Source organism: Rhinatrema bivittatum, chromosome 4 (genome assembly GCF_901001135.1).
Source record: "Rhinatrema bivittatum chromosome 4, aRhiBiv1.1, whole genome shotgun sequence".
NCBI classification, from domain to species: Eukaryota; Metazoa; Chordata; class Amphibia; order Gymnophiona; family Rhinatrematidae; genus Rhinatrema; species Rhinatrema bivittatum.
Window position 1 is genome coordinate 310,696,853 of NC_042618.1, and position 16,737 is coordinate 310,713,589.

At 41.5% G+C, this 16,737-nt stretch overlaps 1 protein-coding gene across 3 annotated transcripts in view; it reads right to left on the reverse strand.

Annotated features, from left to right (window-relative positions):
* Window positions 1-16,737, reverse strand: part of ABCC3 (ATP binding cassette subfamily C member 3) — a 475,864-nt gene that overhangs the window by 356,487 nt on the left and 102,640 nt on the right. For all 3 annotated transcript variants that reach the window (XM_029600255.1, XM_029600254.1, XM_029600256.1), the window contains exon 4: window positions 2,955-3,092. In XM_029600255.1, coding sequence (XP_029456115.1) covers window positions 2,955-3,092 — 138 coding nt within the window. The remainder of the gene's footprint in view (window positions 1-2,954; window positions 3,093-16,737) is intronic.

Here is a 16,737-nt window from a genome sequence, read left to right on the forward strand (position 1 = left end):
TACATCCGTTACCTACAAACACCCAGCTAAACACACCCCACAACCCAAATATACACACAACCCCCTCACAAATCCCTCCCATCCACCCAAAAAACACACACATCCCAAATCACCAGATATATTCCCTCAGACACCCACAGACAACTATTCTAAATGTGTGTAGGGGAGGCAGAGTTGACATGGAATCATGATAAGTGTGAACTGGATTCACTGGGTGCTTTACTGTCTGTGGCAGAAATGTGGATGAATAGTTCAACAGTCATTCATAGGTGAAGGCACAGATATGATGATTACAGAAGGCCAGATTTCCTGTGAGAAAGTAGGCTAAAAACATGTGACAAGGGTAATAATGATAACGATGTAAAAACACTAAAACTAATTGAAACAGAATGATGGTGATATGGATAAGAAAATGTCAAATTAGCTTTAATGTAGACAAACAGGCAACACCCTTTTGCAATAGGAAAAGAAAAATGAATGGTAAGGAAGGTCATAGTAAGAATACAGATAAGGCTGTGGGAATTATTGCTCTGACCGGTTTGAATACTGGCACAAAGTCAAGTCACAGAAGACTTGCTCTTGGTTGCAGGACTTGCAGGACTGAGATGACTCAAGAGCCCAGCACAGGGATACAGAGCCTGTTCCTTCCAAGACAAAGGGCAGGGCTGAAAATATTCCAGGAGCCAAGTCAACTGGGGCCCTAAAATTTAGTACCTAATAGCTAAAATTCAGAAAGGTAAAAAGAAAAATAAAAGAACAAAAAAATAAAGGCAAAAAGAGCAAAATTTACAAAGCTAAATAAAACAACAAGCAACATAGAAGCAACAACAACAAAAAAAAAAAACACAAGAAAAATAAAATAAGGATGTTTTTAACCTGACTCCTAAAAATGTGTAACTGGTTCCCAAGTTTTATAAATATATTTCCACCCCTGATATGGTGTCATATCCATCTTCAAGGGGTAGTAGACTTAGGAATAATGTAAGGAGGCATTTCCTGACAGAGATGAGAGTGAGTGCATAAAACAAACCCCAAAGGTGGTAACAAAACCAACAAGCTTACAAGACAAGCACAGAATCCTTGGTGGTAGGCAGGTGAGGATAAAGCCAGATAGGAAGTTCAGGCCAGTAGATAGGAAAAAGGAGCAGACTAGATGGGTCGTATGATTTTTATTTGCTGTCATATTTCTGTTTCTATGACTGGATGACTCACAGGGCTATCATATCCATACATGGTCTTTCATCGCTCAGTCAGGGATGCTCAGGGGATTGATGTTCAGATATTTCAACTCTGGGCTGCTGGTTCAAACCTAATTCAGGCTAGTAGCAGCCAAAGATCATTACCATATAAAAATCAGTCAGTGGAAATGACGTGGTGGTCTCACTCCAGTTCCCAGTGGGCAGATGTCCTATAATCACTAAAACCATCACTACAATAGAAACTAATTGTCCCTCTTGGATAACGGTTTTCCATTATCTCTTGATAGGTTCACTATACTGATCCTAATTTAGTTTCTATTACTTTTCAAACATAATTTATGTGTAGTATTTTATAAATGTTGAGATAAATAATCTGCTTATGAAAAAGAAATATTTTACTGATCAGATGGTCAGATTACAGAATCGTCTGCCTTATTAGAATGATCCATACAGCATTTTTTTTTTACCTTTACTTTTGTAAACCAAAGAAAAGAGGAGAAAGGAACTGGGTCTTTCTAGGTAAATATTATTGCCCTCCTGCTGGCAGGAAACAGGATTTTATATTTCCTCAAAAATAATTCATTAAATATCAGTCCCAGGATCTCTTGTCTGAGAGAGACAATAAGCTGTTGCCTGGACTAGAGCTCTCGCAGAAGTTTAATTTCATTTTATAAATCTTTGTTCTATCTAGGTGGAGGGTCTCTGCAGGCAACCCTTGTCCTCCGACAACTGATAGAAGATGATGTGCAGGGCTGTGGCCTTTTCATAACGCCTTCTTCTGCAATTGTTCTTTGGCTTTGTCAAAGAGGTCTGGAACCTAACAAACTTACAAGAGAGAGTCTCTTGGGACCTTAATGCACTCTCAGAGAGACTCTGAAGCCATCTCGCTCTGAGTGTTTCAGTGTCTCTCCTATCTGGACAGAGTATGGTGGTCCTCACGTTAGCCCACTTGGCAATGCAGAATTAAGGATCAACAAACAAGCTGGAGGTGGACTAACTTTTTATTGGTCTAACTTAATACATCTTTGACTAACTTTCAAGAGTTATTCTCCCTTCATCAGTTTAGTGAGGAAACAACATATTTACACTAGGTTTAAATAGTAGAGCGTCATCTATGTCTTAGCTATCTGCTTGTATCATTACATCTCAGTAAAGGGTGGCTGATTTTCAAAGGTGACGAGACAGAGAAGACAACCTTACAGTATAATTTTTCAAGCTGTCCAGCCTGCTTCCTATTAGGGAAGTGGCTTCACACAGCTTTAGCCAGCTAATGGGTAAGGGGATTTCAAACCTGTCCTGGCGAGTCCACAGTCAGTCGGGTTTTCAGGATATCCACAATCAATATACATGAGATAAATCTGAATAAACTAGGTCTCCTATGTATGCAAATTTATCTCATACATATTCATTGTGAATATTCTGAAAACCCATCTGGTTGTGAGGTAACTAGAGCAAGTGTGGGAAGCCCTGGACTAGGTGAAGGCAGAGACATTAGCATGAGGTTGCAGAAGCAGCAGCACTGTCAGCCTCTTCCTAATCAGGGGATCCTCTCAGCTGATTAGTATTACACTGTTTTCAGTTCTACAGTTTTCCAAACCAGCTGTGCAAACACTTGGCTGGCAGTGGAAAACATGGATTAGGTTACAGAAAAATTCAAAGATGCATACTAAAGAAAAACACTCTGAAAAGTTACTTCCACATGATTAATAGCTTAAGATTAACTTCTATGCCTTCCCACTGTAGCACATAAATTACCTCAGTCAGGGCTGTCAGGATCTTGGACCTGAATGGGACCACAGCACACAGAACTGACAGCAGCCAGAAGATGATAAGAACTCCTGAGGACTGTACACCCCGTAATCGTTCATACTGAATCAGTAATGTTGCTAAAATCTGTGAACAGTAAACAAAAGTCAAATAAATCTAGTGCACAGCAGAAGAGTCACTGCTGCAGTCAGAACCAAGGTATTATAGTGCAGGAAACTCAGATCAGTCTAGGAAAGCAAGCACAGAGCATGATAATCAGTACAATCCTTGAGAATGACTCCAAGGACTCATTAAGGTTTCCTAGTTGACTGGTCTACCAAACAAAACTGCAAGTTTCCTCCATAAAGTTACAAAAAGTATAGAAGCTATTTTAGACGTTGTCTAAAGACATAGTACACAGCATACAGCAAAAGAGGTGATAAGGAAGGGTGGGACTGAGGTGGAAGATGGATCATAAAGAATAAGGACAAATTCGGGTGAAGAGGTTAGATATCTTACGTAGGATAGAAACAGAGGTTTGCAACTGTGTGACACACACACACACACACACACACACACACACGAAAGGAGACCCCAGAAGGCTGAGGGAGCTCTGAAAGGAGGTCCAGGGGGGGGAATAATGCTTCAAAGGGGAAAGAAAAAGTAAACCAGAGTTGGCTAGGGGATGGAAAGCCAGAAGGAACAGGAAGCACAGGGGCAACTGGGAAACGTAGTTTTGAGGTTTTTGGCAATTAGGCTGAAGACAGCAGCCACAGAATGGGGTACTAATAATTGAGAGACACAGTTGAGGTTAATTAAGCAAAGCTGCTGCTGGCAGTCAGTGTGTCTGTTAAAAGATAGAGAGCTCTGCCTTTAGGGAGAGAACAGAGGAGACAGAACCATATGGGGAGCCAAGAGGGAAGATTTACCTGGACCCAGAAGCAGATGCCTATAGACTTTGGTAGTGCTTTTAAATCTGCAAAAGGTATACTTGGGAAGTAGGAAATGTATGATGCTGGGAAATTAGACTAGCCTACAGTTAATTGCCAAGTACCTTACTGGGGTGAGACTGAGTATGGAACCCCTACCGGCTCTGGCCACTAGATGTCATTTCCCTGTCTTAGAACACACTTTCAGGTAAATTTTAAAAGGGCTACACGTCCATCCTTACCTCACACTTTGCTACAGCTCCCTGTTAGGTGCAGGAGTCAGAAAGCGACAGCGAGAGAGAGATTTTATAGGGCTCAGTCTGATATACTATATATGGACCATTATAAGGGGGGCACTTTCATTCAGGTGAGTTTTCAAGAGGTGGATTGGAGTTAGGGGGAGTTGCTATAGACACATTCAGGAGGTATCCATTGTAAAATTCACATCATTAAATTTTATTTATTTTTTTACCATATAAGTGATGAAAATTCTAAAAAGAGGAGTTGATTTGTACACTGCAGTCTCTGCTAGCTGCATTGTACAAATCTACTCCTTTTCATAAAAAAATTTTGAATTATGTGAATTTTACAATGAATACCTCTGAATGTGTCTGTAACAACACCCCCTAACTGCAACCCACCTCCAGAAAACTCAACCCGAATGAAAGTGCCTGCCTACAATGGTCCATATATGGACTGAGCCCTATAAAGAGTTTCTCTTTCTCTCGGTGTTCACCAGACTCCTGTGCCTAACAAGGAGCAAAGTGCGGTGCGTAACCTATGCATGTCAGCTGAGGAAAATTTGGAGTTACGTGTGTCAGTCTTGGCCCCGCCTCTGGAACACACTCGCCCTGCCCCTTTTCTACCTAATTTTCAGGGTGCACATACCTCAATGTACGCGTGCCCTTCCCAGCTATTTAAAATTTGCGTAGCTTCCGCTTGGGCCACTTACATGCGTAAGTGGCCATTTTTGTGCACCCAAGGCTTTTAAAATCTACCTTATTCTAAGGAGCCATCCATATCCCTCAGTCCCTCCCACCTGGAGGTTCTGGATTGGATGCCTGAAGATTATTTAGCCCAGCCATGTTTGATACCCCGTCAGATTCAGAGAGCAAGATGTATTTTTTCCACATTCTAGTGGGGCATCCCAGATTCACCCAAAGGAGTTTATTTTAGAAGTGACACCTCCCAGTGCGCTCCCTGCTGAGGGTCCTTCTTAGTATAAGTTACAGAGAAATAGATTGAGCCAGATACCCTCTTGGGGCGAGAGGGCTCTTATCCAGGAGACTGAAGACCTGTGAGTCCAGTCTCAACCAGAGCTGGGCAAGCACCAGTGACAGATCCTGCTGGGAGAGACAGTGAAGGCTAGGAGAATCCTGTTTTGGAAGGGACTATGTTTCACTCTGCTTCTTTGGGGAATGTTATCCTCGCTGGCTGTACTCAGAGGACAGAGGCTGAAGACCAGTGACCCCATTCACACTATGAATGTGGCAAGCATCTGTGACAGCAAGAATACAAGTCTAGGAAGATGCAGCCAGTTTAAGCTTTAAGGTATTTTTGGATTTGAGTTAAGTGGGGAGGTTTTGGATCCCCACTCCCCACTGGGATTTCAGCACAAGAGTAATGGCCTGATCCCACTAACTTTCCCTTAAAAGAAGTCCCCCAGAAACATCAAAGAGTAAAAGATGAAAAACAGCTAAACTAAAGGAAGGAAAATCCCATCCGGATTTCCTCCCAAGGGACCAGGACAGGCTGGGTGTCCAAGGAGAAGAAGATGTCTAAGGTAAGATTTTTACAGTAAATCAGGAGATACCTCCACTAGGAGTCCCATACAGCCGCTGAGAGAGCTTGTGCATTTAAAATCACCATGGGCTCTACCCAGAGGTCTGAATTAAGGACACCTACCTACATAAGAAAAAACTCCAATGTACCATCAAACACCACTACAATTATACACACTGGCAACCTTTTTCTCACTGTCTGAGCCATAAGTGAAAGCTTCCCCCTATAAGAAGAATTCCCCTCCAAGGACTGAGAGTCAGCATGGGATGTAACATGTTAGCCAGAGCAGCCCCAGAAGATTTAAATTAGTGTGCCCTTAGGAGGAACAATATTCCAAAAAAGGGGTTACAGAAGGAACTGAAAAACATTTAAAGTGTGAAGTGAACACTAATTTCTGGAATAAAGTGATTTTTTTTTTTTTACTGCAAGTGTGTGGCTCTGAGTGGTGGGTTCCAGAAGATTGTTACCTGGCTGTACAGGATCTACGCAACAACCTCGTTACTGATTGCCTAATCGGAAGTTTTCATTTTGGTGCTTAAATGGAGCAGGGAATTAGGTGATTTTAAAGATCACTGGAGAAGCAGGGCGAGTGCAGGGAAAATAATTACTAGACTTTGAAAGTGAAAATTCTGGAAGTTTTCAAAATATAAGAATGGATACTGCTGGAAATGTATCTGTACAGTGCTGTGTACATCTAGGCTTCTGCATGTTGGAGTGGGGGATGGGGAGAAGGCTGGAAAATTTGTTTCTTTGCCGTGGCGTCATTTTGATTAACAAGGAAGAATGCTATTCAAAACAATTATCAACTGTGCAATAATTTTGTGAACTGTGGATTTGGACTTATCTACCTACCTTTCCAAATTTGAGCTCAAAGCGAGTTACATTCAGCTACAGGAGGTATTTCCTTGTCCCCTGAGACTTAGAATCAGGCCAATACAGTACAGTACGCTCCGACGGAGTGCACTGTTAACCCGCATTTGGACGCGCGTTTTCGACGCGCTAGCTTTACCCCTTATTCAGTAAGGGGTAATAGTGCGTCGAAAACACGCGTCCAACCCCCCCGAAACTAATAGCGCCTGCAACATACAAATGCATGTTGATGGACTTATTAGTCATTCCCATGCGATACAGTAAGTAAAATGTGCAGCCAATCCACACATTTTACTTTCAGAAATTAGCGCCTACCCAAAGGTAGGTGTTAATTTCTGCCGGCACCGGGAAAGTGCACAGAAAAGCAGTAAAACTGCTTTTCTGTGCACCCTCCGACTTAATATCATGGCGATATTAAGTCGGGGGTCCCAAAAGTTAAAAATAATCCAAAATAAAAAAAAAAAATTTAAAATCAGCCCGCAGCTCGAAAACCAGACGCTCAATTTTGCCGGCGTCCGGTTTCCGAACCCATGGCTGTCAGCGGGTTTGAGAACAGACGCCGGCAAAATTGAGCGTCGGCTGTCAAACTCGTTGACAGCCACCGCTCCTGTCCAAAAAGAAGCGCTAGGGACGCGCTAGTGTCCCTATCGCCTCTTTTTACCACGGGCCCTAATTTAAATATTTTGTTTTAGTGAATCGCGCGCACAGGAGAGTGGCCTGTGCGCGTGCCCTCCTGCAAACTTTACTGTATCGGCCTGAATCTAAGCTTGTTCTTGAGGCAATGGAGGGTGAAGTAACTTGCCCAAGGTCACAAGGGACATGAGTGGAATTTGAGCCCTGGCTTTCCTGTATCTCAGCCTGCTGCTCTGAGCACTAGGCTACTCCTCCACTTGCTGAAATGTAGCTGCATACTGGGAAGAAGCAATCAAGGGGCCCAACCATATTTTCTAGAGGATGTTGAGTTGGTGAGTACAGGAGCTGCACTGCAAAGTGCAGGAAGTTTTTGCCTATACTAGACAGGTTTTTTTTGTTTTGTTTTTTTTTTTTAAGAGGAGTCTGATTAAACTATAAGGCAGTAGAATAATCTGCTTGGTGGCTGCAATGTGAACTTCTTTAAATCTACTTGCTTGTGGGACCTGAGTGTTAAGTTTGAAAGGTAATGTTGGTTGTTTGTGGGAACTCACTGTTCAGACTTTTCCTTCCATCCCACTCCAACTCCAACTCCCACCAACCCCAGACTCAAATCTTAGATAGATTACTGCATAATTAAAGGATTGGGGAAATTTTAAGATCGGCTATCAATTAGCAGCTTCACGTAAGTACAAAACTAATTGATACTGACCAAGGTATCAAAGAAACAGCTGGTCAATTAAAGGTAATTAGCTTAATTGGATTACTCTCCCCATCATTCATCAAAAAAAGTTAATAACACATGCGTTATAAAAAAGGATGTGTTTATGGAAATTTGTAAGTTACAGCAGGGTACTATCAAGCTAGGGTGAGAGAACTTAGTACAAATTTTCATCTTTTTGAGACTTTCCTCACTCCAAATGACATCAGATCTTCGCCAAGGTGTACTGTGCTGTTCGTACGTCTCACTCTACATACGAAACTGGCCCCTAAACCCTAAACTACCACCAACACCTCACCTCGATGTTTCAGGTGGCCCTCCTATAGAGATATAAATAGGTGCACACAGTAGGGCCCTCCCCAGAGTGTCTCTCTCTCTCTTTCTCCCCCCTAATTTAACTAAAACCACCCAAATTCCTCCCCAATCCCACCCCCTCAAAAATTTGCATTCGCACCATGCGCTACTATACTTTTCGCATGCGTTACGCCATTGCCAGTCTAACAAACCAAATTTTATATAGATCAAAAGCTAAAATATGCAGATAGTGGTCCAGAAGCAAGATGAGGGACATCCAGTCTTTTGTACATACTGTAGTGCCACATGTAGCACTACTATTAAACATTTCTATAGTGCTACCCGACATACACAGCGCTGTACAAACATACAAAGACAGTCCCTGCTCAATACAAAACATGAATGAATATTTACCTGTTGGTGAGAGGCTGCATGAGTGCACTTGGTGCAAAGAGCTCCTGGATAGAGTGGCAATCCTGGAAGAGCTGAGGCAGACAGAGAGGTTCATAGAGGAGATCTACAGGAAGATAGTAGTAGTAAAGTCCCAACTGCAGTCTGGCAGCCCCTGTGCTGCCTTTGAGGAACAAGGTCACCTGGAAAGAGAACATCATCTTGGTGTAGTAGGAAGTGATCCTACAGATGTGACCTGCTCTCCAGTTGCTGCAGTATCCCCTTACACCAAGGATGTATTTCCAAAAGTGAAGGGAAGAGTTAGAATGGCCATCATAGCTGGGAATTAGATCATTAAGAATGTAGATAGCTCGGTAACTGGTGGACATGAGTAACTTGCCTGCCTTGTGTGAAGATAGTGGACATCATGCATTACTAAGATAGAATTTTAGACAGTGCTGGGGAATTGCCAGCTGTTGTGGTCTTAGGTAACAACAAGATAAACAAGATAGGAAAGTGTGGGAGGGAGGTTCTAGAAGCGAAATTTAGGTAGAAATTTGAAATCCAGAATTTCCAAGGTATGTTTATGTATGTTCTTATTTAATATACTGCCCAAACACAGATCTGGGTGGTTTACATGGAAATGCTCCCCATTCCACATGCAGGACCCCAGAGGCAGATGGAGCTCTGAAGTTTCAATGTGTGGATGAGAAGATGGTGCATTCCAGAGAGCTTAAGATTTGTGAGTAAATGGGCATCATTTTAGGGAAGGGGGGGAGGGGGAGGCTATTCCAAAAGGATGGATTCCATTTTAAACAGAGTAGGACCAGACTGCTGACACTAACGTTTAAAAGGAGAGAACAGCTTTTAAACTAGAATATGGGAGAAAGCTGACAGAAGCACATGGTTCAGATGGAGGTCATTTTGAAGGATATTAACAAAACAAGGAAGTCGAAGTATCCTGAAAGAGGTTCCAATAAAGGCAAAAGTACGTCAGGTACAGACCAAGTCAAAAGATTCCAAATTATCCCTGTCAAGTGCTAGGAGGTTTGTTAATGGTCAAACAAAAATCATACTTTGAAATGTCTGTATGCAAATGCCAGACGGCTAAAAATAAGATAGACGAGTCAGTCTGCATAACAGTGAATGAAGAGACAGACATAATTGGCATTTCTAAGATCTGGTGGAAGGAGGATAACCAATGGGACAGTGCAATACCAGGGTACAAAATATACTGCAATGATAGGGTGGATCAAACTGGTGAGGGAGTGGGTGCTATATGATACGGTTGGCATCGATTAAAATGGATAAAGATCTTGCAGGCGATCAAATGTACTGTGGAATCTTTATGGATAGAAATTCCACATGTGTTGGGGAAAAGTCTAGCGGTGGGGGGTAATCTACCGTCTGCCTGGCCAGAATGAACAGTAAAATGCTAACAGAAATTAGGGGAGCTAACAAATTGGGCAACACAATAATAATGGAAGATTTCAATTATCCCAATATTGACTGGGTAAATGCCACATCAGGACAAGCTGGGGAAGTAAAGTTTCTATATCAAATAAATAACTGCTTTATGGATCAGCAAGTCCAGGATCAGAGAAGAGGGGAAGCTATTTTAGTCCTAATCCTTAGTAGAACGCAGGTTTGGTGCAAGGGGGGTGCCACTTGACAATTGTAATCATAACATGATCAAAACTGACTTAACAAAGGAGGACATTAAGGAAAACTAATGCTCTAGCATTTAACTTTCAAAATGAAGACTAATAAAATGAGGAAAATAATTAGAAAAGTAAACTAAAAGGTGCAGTAGCAAAGATTGAGTTTACATCAGGCATGGACACTGTTAAAATAATTGGAAGCCCAGACTAGATGTATTTCACTAATTAAAATAGGTGGAAGGAAGGCCAAACGACTGCTGGCATAAAAAGGTGATGTGAAACAGGCTTTTATAGCTAAAAGATCTTCTTTCAAAAAATGGGAAGAGGATCCAAATGAAGAAAATAGGAGAAAACATAAGTACTTACAATTTAGATGCAAAATACTGATAAGGCAGGCAAAAAGAGAATTTGAATGTTTAAATATTGTTGCTCAATGCTGCTGCAAATTTTTAGCTGTTTCCCTTTTTAATCTGCTTCTTGAGTGTTTATAATAACACTTTTTTGCTCTTCTTCCTATTTAAATTTGGTGCTCATTGCTGCTAAAACAGATAGCTGTTTTCCCTTTTAACCAGCTTTAAATGGTTTAAGTGCATTAGAAAAGCTAGGGCTACTTTTCATATAGAATCTTCTGTGAATACACTAAGCTCTGTGTTCTTAGCTAGTTATTGCTAATAAAGGGACCAATGTAATAAAGGACGTTAGCGCAGGTTTTTACTCCTGTTTTAGTGTACATTTTTCTGGCATAAGTTAATCCTGGTATGTAACAGGGGTTTTAACTCCTAAAAAAGCAAGAGTAAAATCCAGCACCAAGATTAGTGCGGACGCATGCAAATCTCATGTAAAAGAAGGCATTAGCTATTCCTCAGCAATGCAGGGAGGTGCATTAAAGAGCAGACAGCTTAAAGCATATTTTCTTAACACTGGAAATTTAACTCCTGGGTCAGAGCAGAAATAAAACTTAACTCACATAACTGTTTGCCATATTATGCTATTCCTGTGCCTTGTATGGTAGTGTCTAGCTGCTTCTACCATACTAGACACATCAATAGAATACTTTGGCCATCAGAAATGTGATTTTACTCCATCTTGGACACAGGAGTTTAATTTCCACTGCTCTCGGGGAGGGCATCTATAGCTGTACAATCTGACATTAGCATGCTTTTTAAAGGTAGCTGCCCATCCCAGAGAGCTTACATTTTGTTCAGCTCTCTGGGCATCCAAGGCCCTTTTAGCAGAGAATGGCAAGTAAAATCAAAGCATGAGCTCTCTGGGGTGGGCAACTACAGCTAGATTAACAAAACAAACTCTCTTGGGGGGGGGGGGGGGGAAGGGCACCTAAAGCGGAACAGGATGGCAAAGTTGAATGCACAGCGCCAAAGTGCAACCTGTTCAGCTGAAGGTGCCCGCCCCAGAGAGCTTATACTTTGATTTTACTTGCCATGCCTTGCCCAAATAGCATTACATGTGAGACTGGTGCTGTGCATCCCAGTTTGTGGGCACATTCTCTTATTCAAAGCCAGTTTGACAAGAAATGGCATGTAAAATCAAAGCAGAAGCTCTCTGGGGAAGGCACCTACAGCTAGAGAAACAAAGCATGGGCTGCCTGGGTGAGCACCAACAGCTGGACAGTACACTCCTTTGGCACTACATGTGCATGTGCTGTCCAGTTGTTCAAGAAAACAAAGAAAACCTGTGACTGGTACCTGCCTTAGAGAGCTTACATTAGAAATTTAACTCCTGGGTCTGAGATGAGGTAAACTTGCATGTCTGGAGGCAAATGTTGTCTACTGTTTTCCCCAGTGTGGTACTCCATCTAACACCCAGGAGGATTTTCATTTCCAATGCAAGCTCTCTTGGGTAAGCATCTATAGCTGAACAGTACTTCAAAATTGGGACTCACAACACCAAGCACATACCTTTCAGCTTAAGGTGCCTGCCCAGGAGAGCTTATGTTTTGTTCAGCTGTAGGCGTAAGCCTCAGAGAGTTTATACCTGAGGTGGCATAAACTCACATTTCTGGAGGCCAAAGTTATTCTACTGCTACATGTAGTATACTTGGATTTTCAGAAGGCGTTTGACAAAGTTCCTCATGAGAGGCTTCTAGGAAAAGTAAAAAGTCATGGGATAGGTGGCGATGTCCTTTCATGGATTGCAAACTGGCTAAAAGACAGGAAACAAAGAGTAGGATTAAATGGACAATTTTCTCAGTGGAAGGGAATGGACACTGGGGTGCCTCAGGGATCTGTATTGGGACCCTTACTTTTCAAAATATTTATAAATGATCTGGAAAGAAATACGACGAGTGAGATAATCAAATTTGCAGATGACACAAAATTGTTCAGAGTAGTAAAATCACAAGCAGATTGTGATAAATTGCAGGAAGACCTTGTGAGACTGGAAAATTGGGCATCCAAATGGCAGATGAAATTTAATGTGGATAAGTGCAAGGTGATGCATATAGGGAAAAATAACCCATGCTATAATTACACAATGTTAGGTTCCATATTAGGTGCTACAACCCAAGAAAGAGATCTAGGCATCATAGTGGATAACACATTGAAATCGTCAGTTCAGTGTGCTGCGGCAGTCAAAAAAGCAAACAGAATGTTGGGAATTATTAGAAAGGGAATGGTGAATAAAACGGAAAATGTCATAATGCCTCTGTATCGCTCCATGGTGAGACCGCACCTTGAATACTGTGTACAATTCTGGTCACCGCATCTCAAAAAAGATATAATTGCGATGGAAAAGTTACAGAGAAGGGCTACCAAAATGATAAGGGGAATGGAACAGCTCCCCTATGAGGAAAGACTATAGAGGTTAGGACTTTTCAGCTTGGAGAAGAGACGGCTGAGGGGGGATATGATAGAGGTGTTTAAAATCATGAGAGGTCTAGACCGGGTAGATGTGAATCGGTTATTTACTCTTTCAGATAATAGAAAGACTAGGGGGCACTCCATGAAGTTAGCATGTGGCACATTTAAAACTAATCGGAGAAAGTTCTTTTTTACTCAACATACAATTAAACTCTGGAATTTGTTGCCAGAGGATGTGGTTAGTACAGTTAGTGTAGCTGTGTTTAAAAAAGGATTGGATAAGTTCTTGGAGAAGTCCATTACCTGCTATTAAATTCACTTAGAGAATAGCCACTGCCATTAGCAATGGTAACATGGAATAGACTTAGGTTTTGGGTACTTGCCAGGTTCTTATGGCCTGGATTGGCCACTGTTGGAAACAGGATGCTGGGCTTGATGGACCCTTGGTCTGACCCAGTATGGCATTTTCTTATGTTCTTACATCCAGTCTGGTAGAAAGACACTATCACATCGCAATATAATATCATGGCCAGAAAAATGTGAGTTAATGTTTACTCCGCCTCAGGCCAACGAGTTAACCTGAAACGAGGAGTATGGAGGTAAGCACCTAAAGCTGGAAGGAATATGACCAAAATGGGCTTGTATGCAAGACTGTGCCCAAGTCGGGATGCCCAGTGCCAATCTTGCTTGCAAAGCTATTTTACCAAGTGAAATCAAAAAGAGTAAGCTCTCTGGAACAGGCAACTACAGCCATTTGAGATACACTGCACTAAGGTGCATACTGTTCAGCTGTAGGTACCTTCCCTAGAGAGCTTACTCTTTGATTTCCCTTGGCATGCCTCGCTAAAATGATCTTGCATGTGAGATTGTGCCCAAGTCAGGATGCCCGGTGGCAGTCTTGCATGCAAGGTCATTTTGATCACATTCCTTCCAACTTCAAGCACTTACCTCCTGTTTTAAGCACTTTTTAAAGCACTTTTCTGCATTAGTGTGGATTTTTTTTTAGTTTAACTCCAATTTTAATGCACTTTTTTGTTTAGCGCACTTTTTAAACTCCTGTTTGATTTGCATCCCATTAGATTACTGCATCCAAAATCTTTTTTAACGTGTGCATTAACTAAAATTTAACTCTAATTTTAGCATGGATTTTATTACATTGGTCCGAGAATAAAGAGGGGAAGAAACCTCTCTCCAGGGGAATTGGTTCAAACTGGTGTGAACAAGCTTGGGATAGCACATTTTGGTGAATGCATTTGAGCAACATTTTAGAAAGTTTAGTTTTGGGCTTAAAATGGCCCTAAATGTTTTTCTTCTACAGTCTTGGGGCATTTGTATGAGGGTATTTTTAAAATGAGTGGTAAATAAGGTATTTAGTAGCTCCTTAGCACCTTACAGGTGTTCTGTACTAAAACAAATCTACAAATGGCTGCTATTCTGTTTAACAATTGTGATACCTTCATCTTAAGACAGACCATCTGGAAGCTCAACACTTGTCCAATTTGCCTTCAGCTGTCTGCAATAAAAAAAGGAGTTGACTCAAGTGAAAGAGGAAATGTTTATGTTTAAAACAACCTTCCCAGCTGCAACATCCAGAATATCTGGCCCTACTCCCACGATTCAAAAACCCATGAATAAATGGTATACAGTGGGCTCTGGAAGAGTAAGACCTGTGACAAAGAGTCACCCAACCCTTCCAAATGATACCCATACATAATACCTTTTCTGCACGGGAAAATATAAATGCTCCAAAAACGGAAACTGAAGTGGTATTTGAAAAGAGAAGCTGAAAGCACAAAAAGCCCTCAAATATTGAAGCTGATTGCCCCCTCTGCTGGGAGACCATTTCAGAAGAGAACAGATACCACAAAATGCTACCAAACACCCTAACGAAAAGCTCCTCCTGCTGGGAGACTATCATTAGAGGCATTAATTTGGGGACTATGTTTGAGGGACACACAATAGTAAAATGCCTTCCAGGATCCTCAGCTGGCAGAAATACAAACCAGACTGTCAAATACCATTAAGGAATATAAAACTGATGTTATCACCATCTGGGGACTGATGACTTCAGTAGGAACAGCATCCAAGAAGTAAAGAGAGATTTCCAGAGTCTGGGGAAGCAGCTTGGGCACATGACACACAAAGATTGTTGCCTTTTTGGAAGTATTACCTGTTCACAAGAAGGGAAGGGAAGGGAAGATAAAGATTAGGTCATACAGACATCTTTAATACGTGGCTCAAAACCTGGGGTAAAGAAGTCCAGTTTGGGTACATTGAGAGCTGGGGCAGGGTATGGAATAATAAAAGGCTATACAGTAAAGATGACCTGTCTCTGTCAGGAAAAAGGATCTTAAATGGGAAACTCAGGACACGTGTCATCAAGCGTTTAAACTAAAGGACAGGGGTGGCAGGCGGATGTCATTAGAATTGCAATGTCACCCCCACCGCATACAAACACACGAAGTGGTTGGAGAAAAATAAAAAACAAAATTAAGCCACTTTTAAGTGAAAATGCAGAAAAGGTGTCTGGGAAGAGCAGCAAGCCGAGGGAAAAAAGCTGGAAAGCTATGTGCACAAAAGCTCGCAGTCTGAGCAACAAAGTTCCAGACTTGCAGGCCCTAAAGGTGAAGGCAGACTTGGATACCGTAGTTATCACGGAGAGGTGTTTCAGTGAATCTCGTGAATGGAAGGCGGCCATCCTGGGGCTCTAAATCTGTTGAGGAAAGACAGAGAGGGTAAAAAAAGGAGGAGGAGCAGCTCTTTATGTCAAAAACAATATCTTAGTAACTAAAATGCAGGGGATGTGGAGAAAGGAAGAAATGCTGTGGGCAGTCCTATAAAAAATACGATGGCACCCCCATTTACACTGGGGTGATATACAGGCCTCCAAATCAAACTGAACAGAGATTTGGCCGAAGATATCCAAAAGGTGGGAAAGAAGGTAAAAATGCTGCTCGTTGGAGATAACTTGTCCACTGCCTAGCCTACTGAATATGAACCTTAAGGTTTACTCAGCGCACAATTAAATTGTGGAATCTGTTCCTAGAGAAGGCAGTAAAAGCAGTTAGCATAGCTGGGTTTAAAAAAAGTTCAGACTGCTATAGTCCTTTTGAAAAAAACAATTAGTAAGAAGTTTACTGATTTTTCCTTATCTTTGGATTCAGTAAAAGAACAAGTTGCTGTTCAACAGGCCAGTTTAGAGGGCCAAGACGAGAGGCTTAAAGCTCTGGAGTCAAAAGACCTTGTTTCATAGGAATTTAGAGTAGTCTGTGTGTCTGATTGCTCTGCCATGAAGCGACGTCTTGAACTTTTACAGAATCAATCTCAAATTCTTAATTTGCATATGCTAAATTTTCCTCGTACCTACTTGATTGCCCCCAGCTGCTTGCTAAATATTTTTTTTTAAATTTGGGTATTGCTGATGAACATCTGCCGCCTTTTTCTAAAATGTATTACTTATCTAAGGTGCCTAAATCTCGAGAAGCTTCCATGAGTCCTGCTGTTCCTTTTGATGACTTTACCTTGACTAGTTTTTTGGATCAGTTCAAAGTTGTTATTGATCATGCTACATTATTGGTTTCATGTGTCAATAATGTTCATAAAAATTTGATCACTTGATTGTTTTTTTACTAATAGGGATGATATGTACTTTGATAAAAAAAAATATGTATCTTCCCAAACAGACTTAGGCTAGAAGAA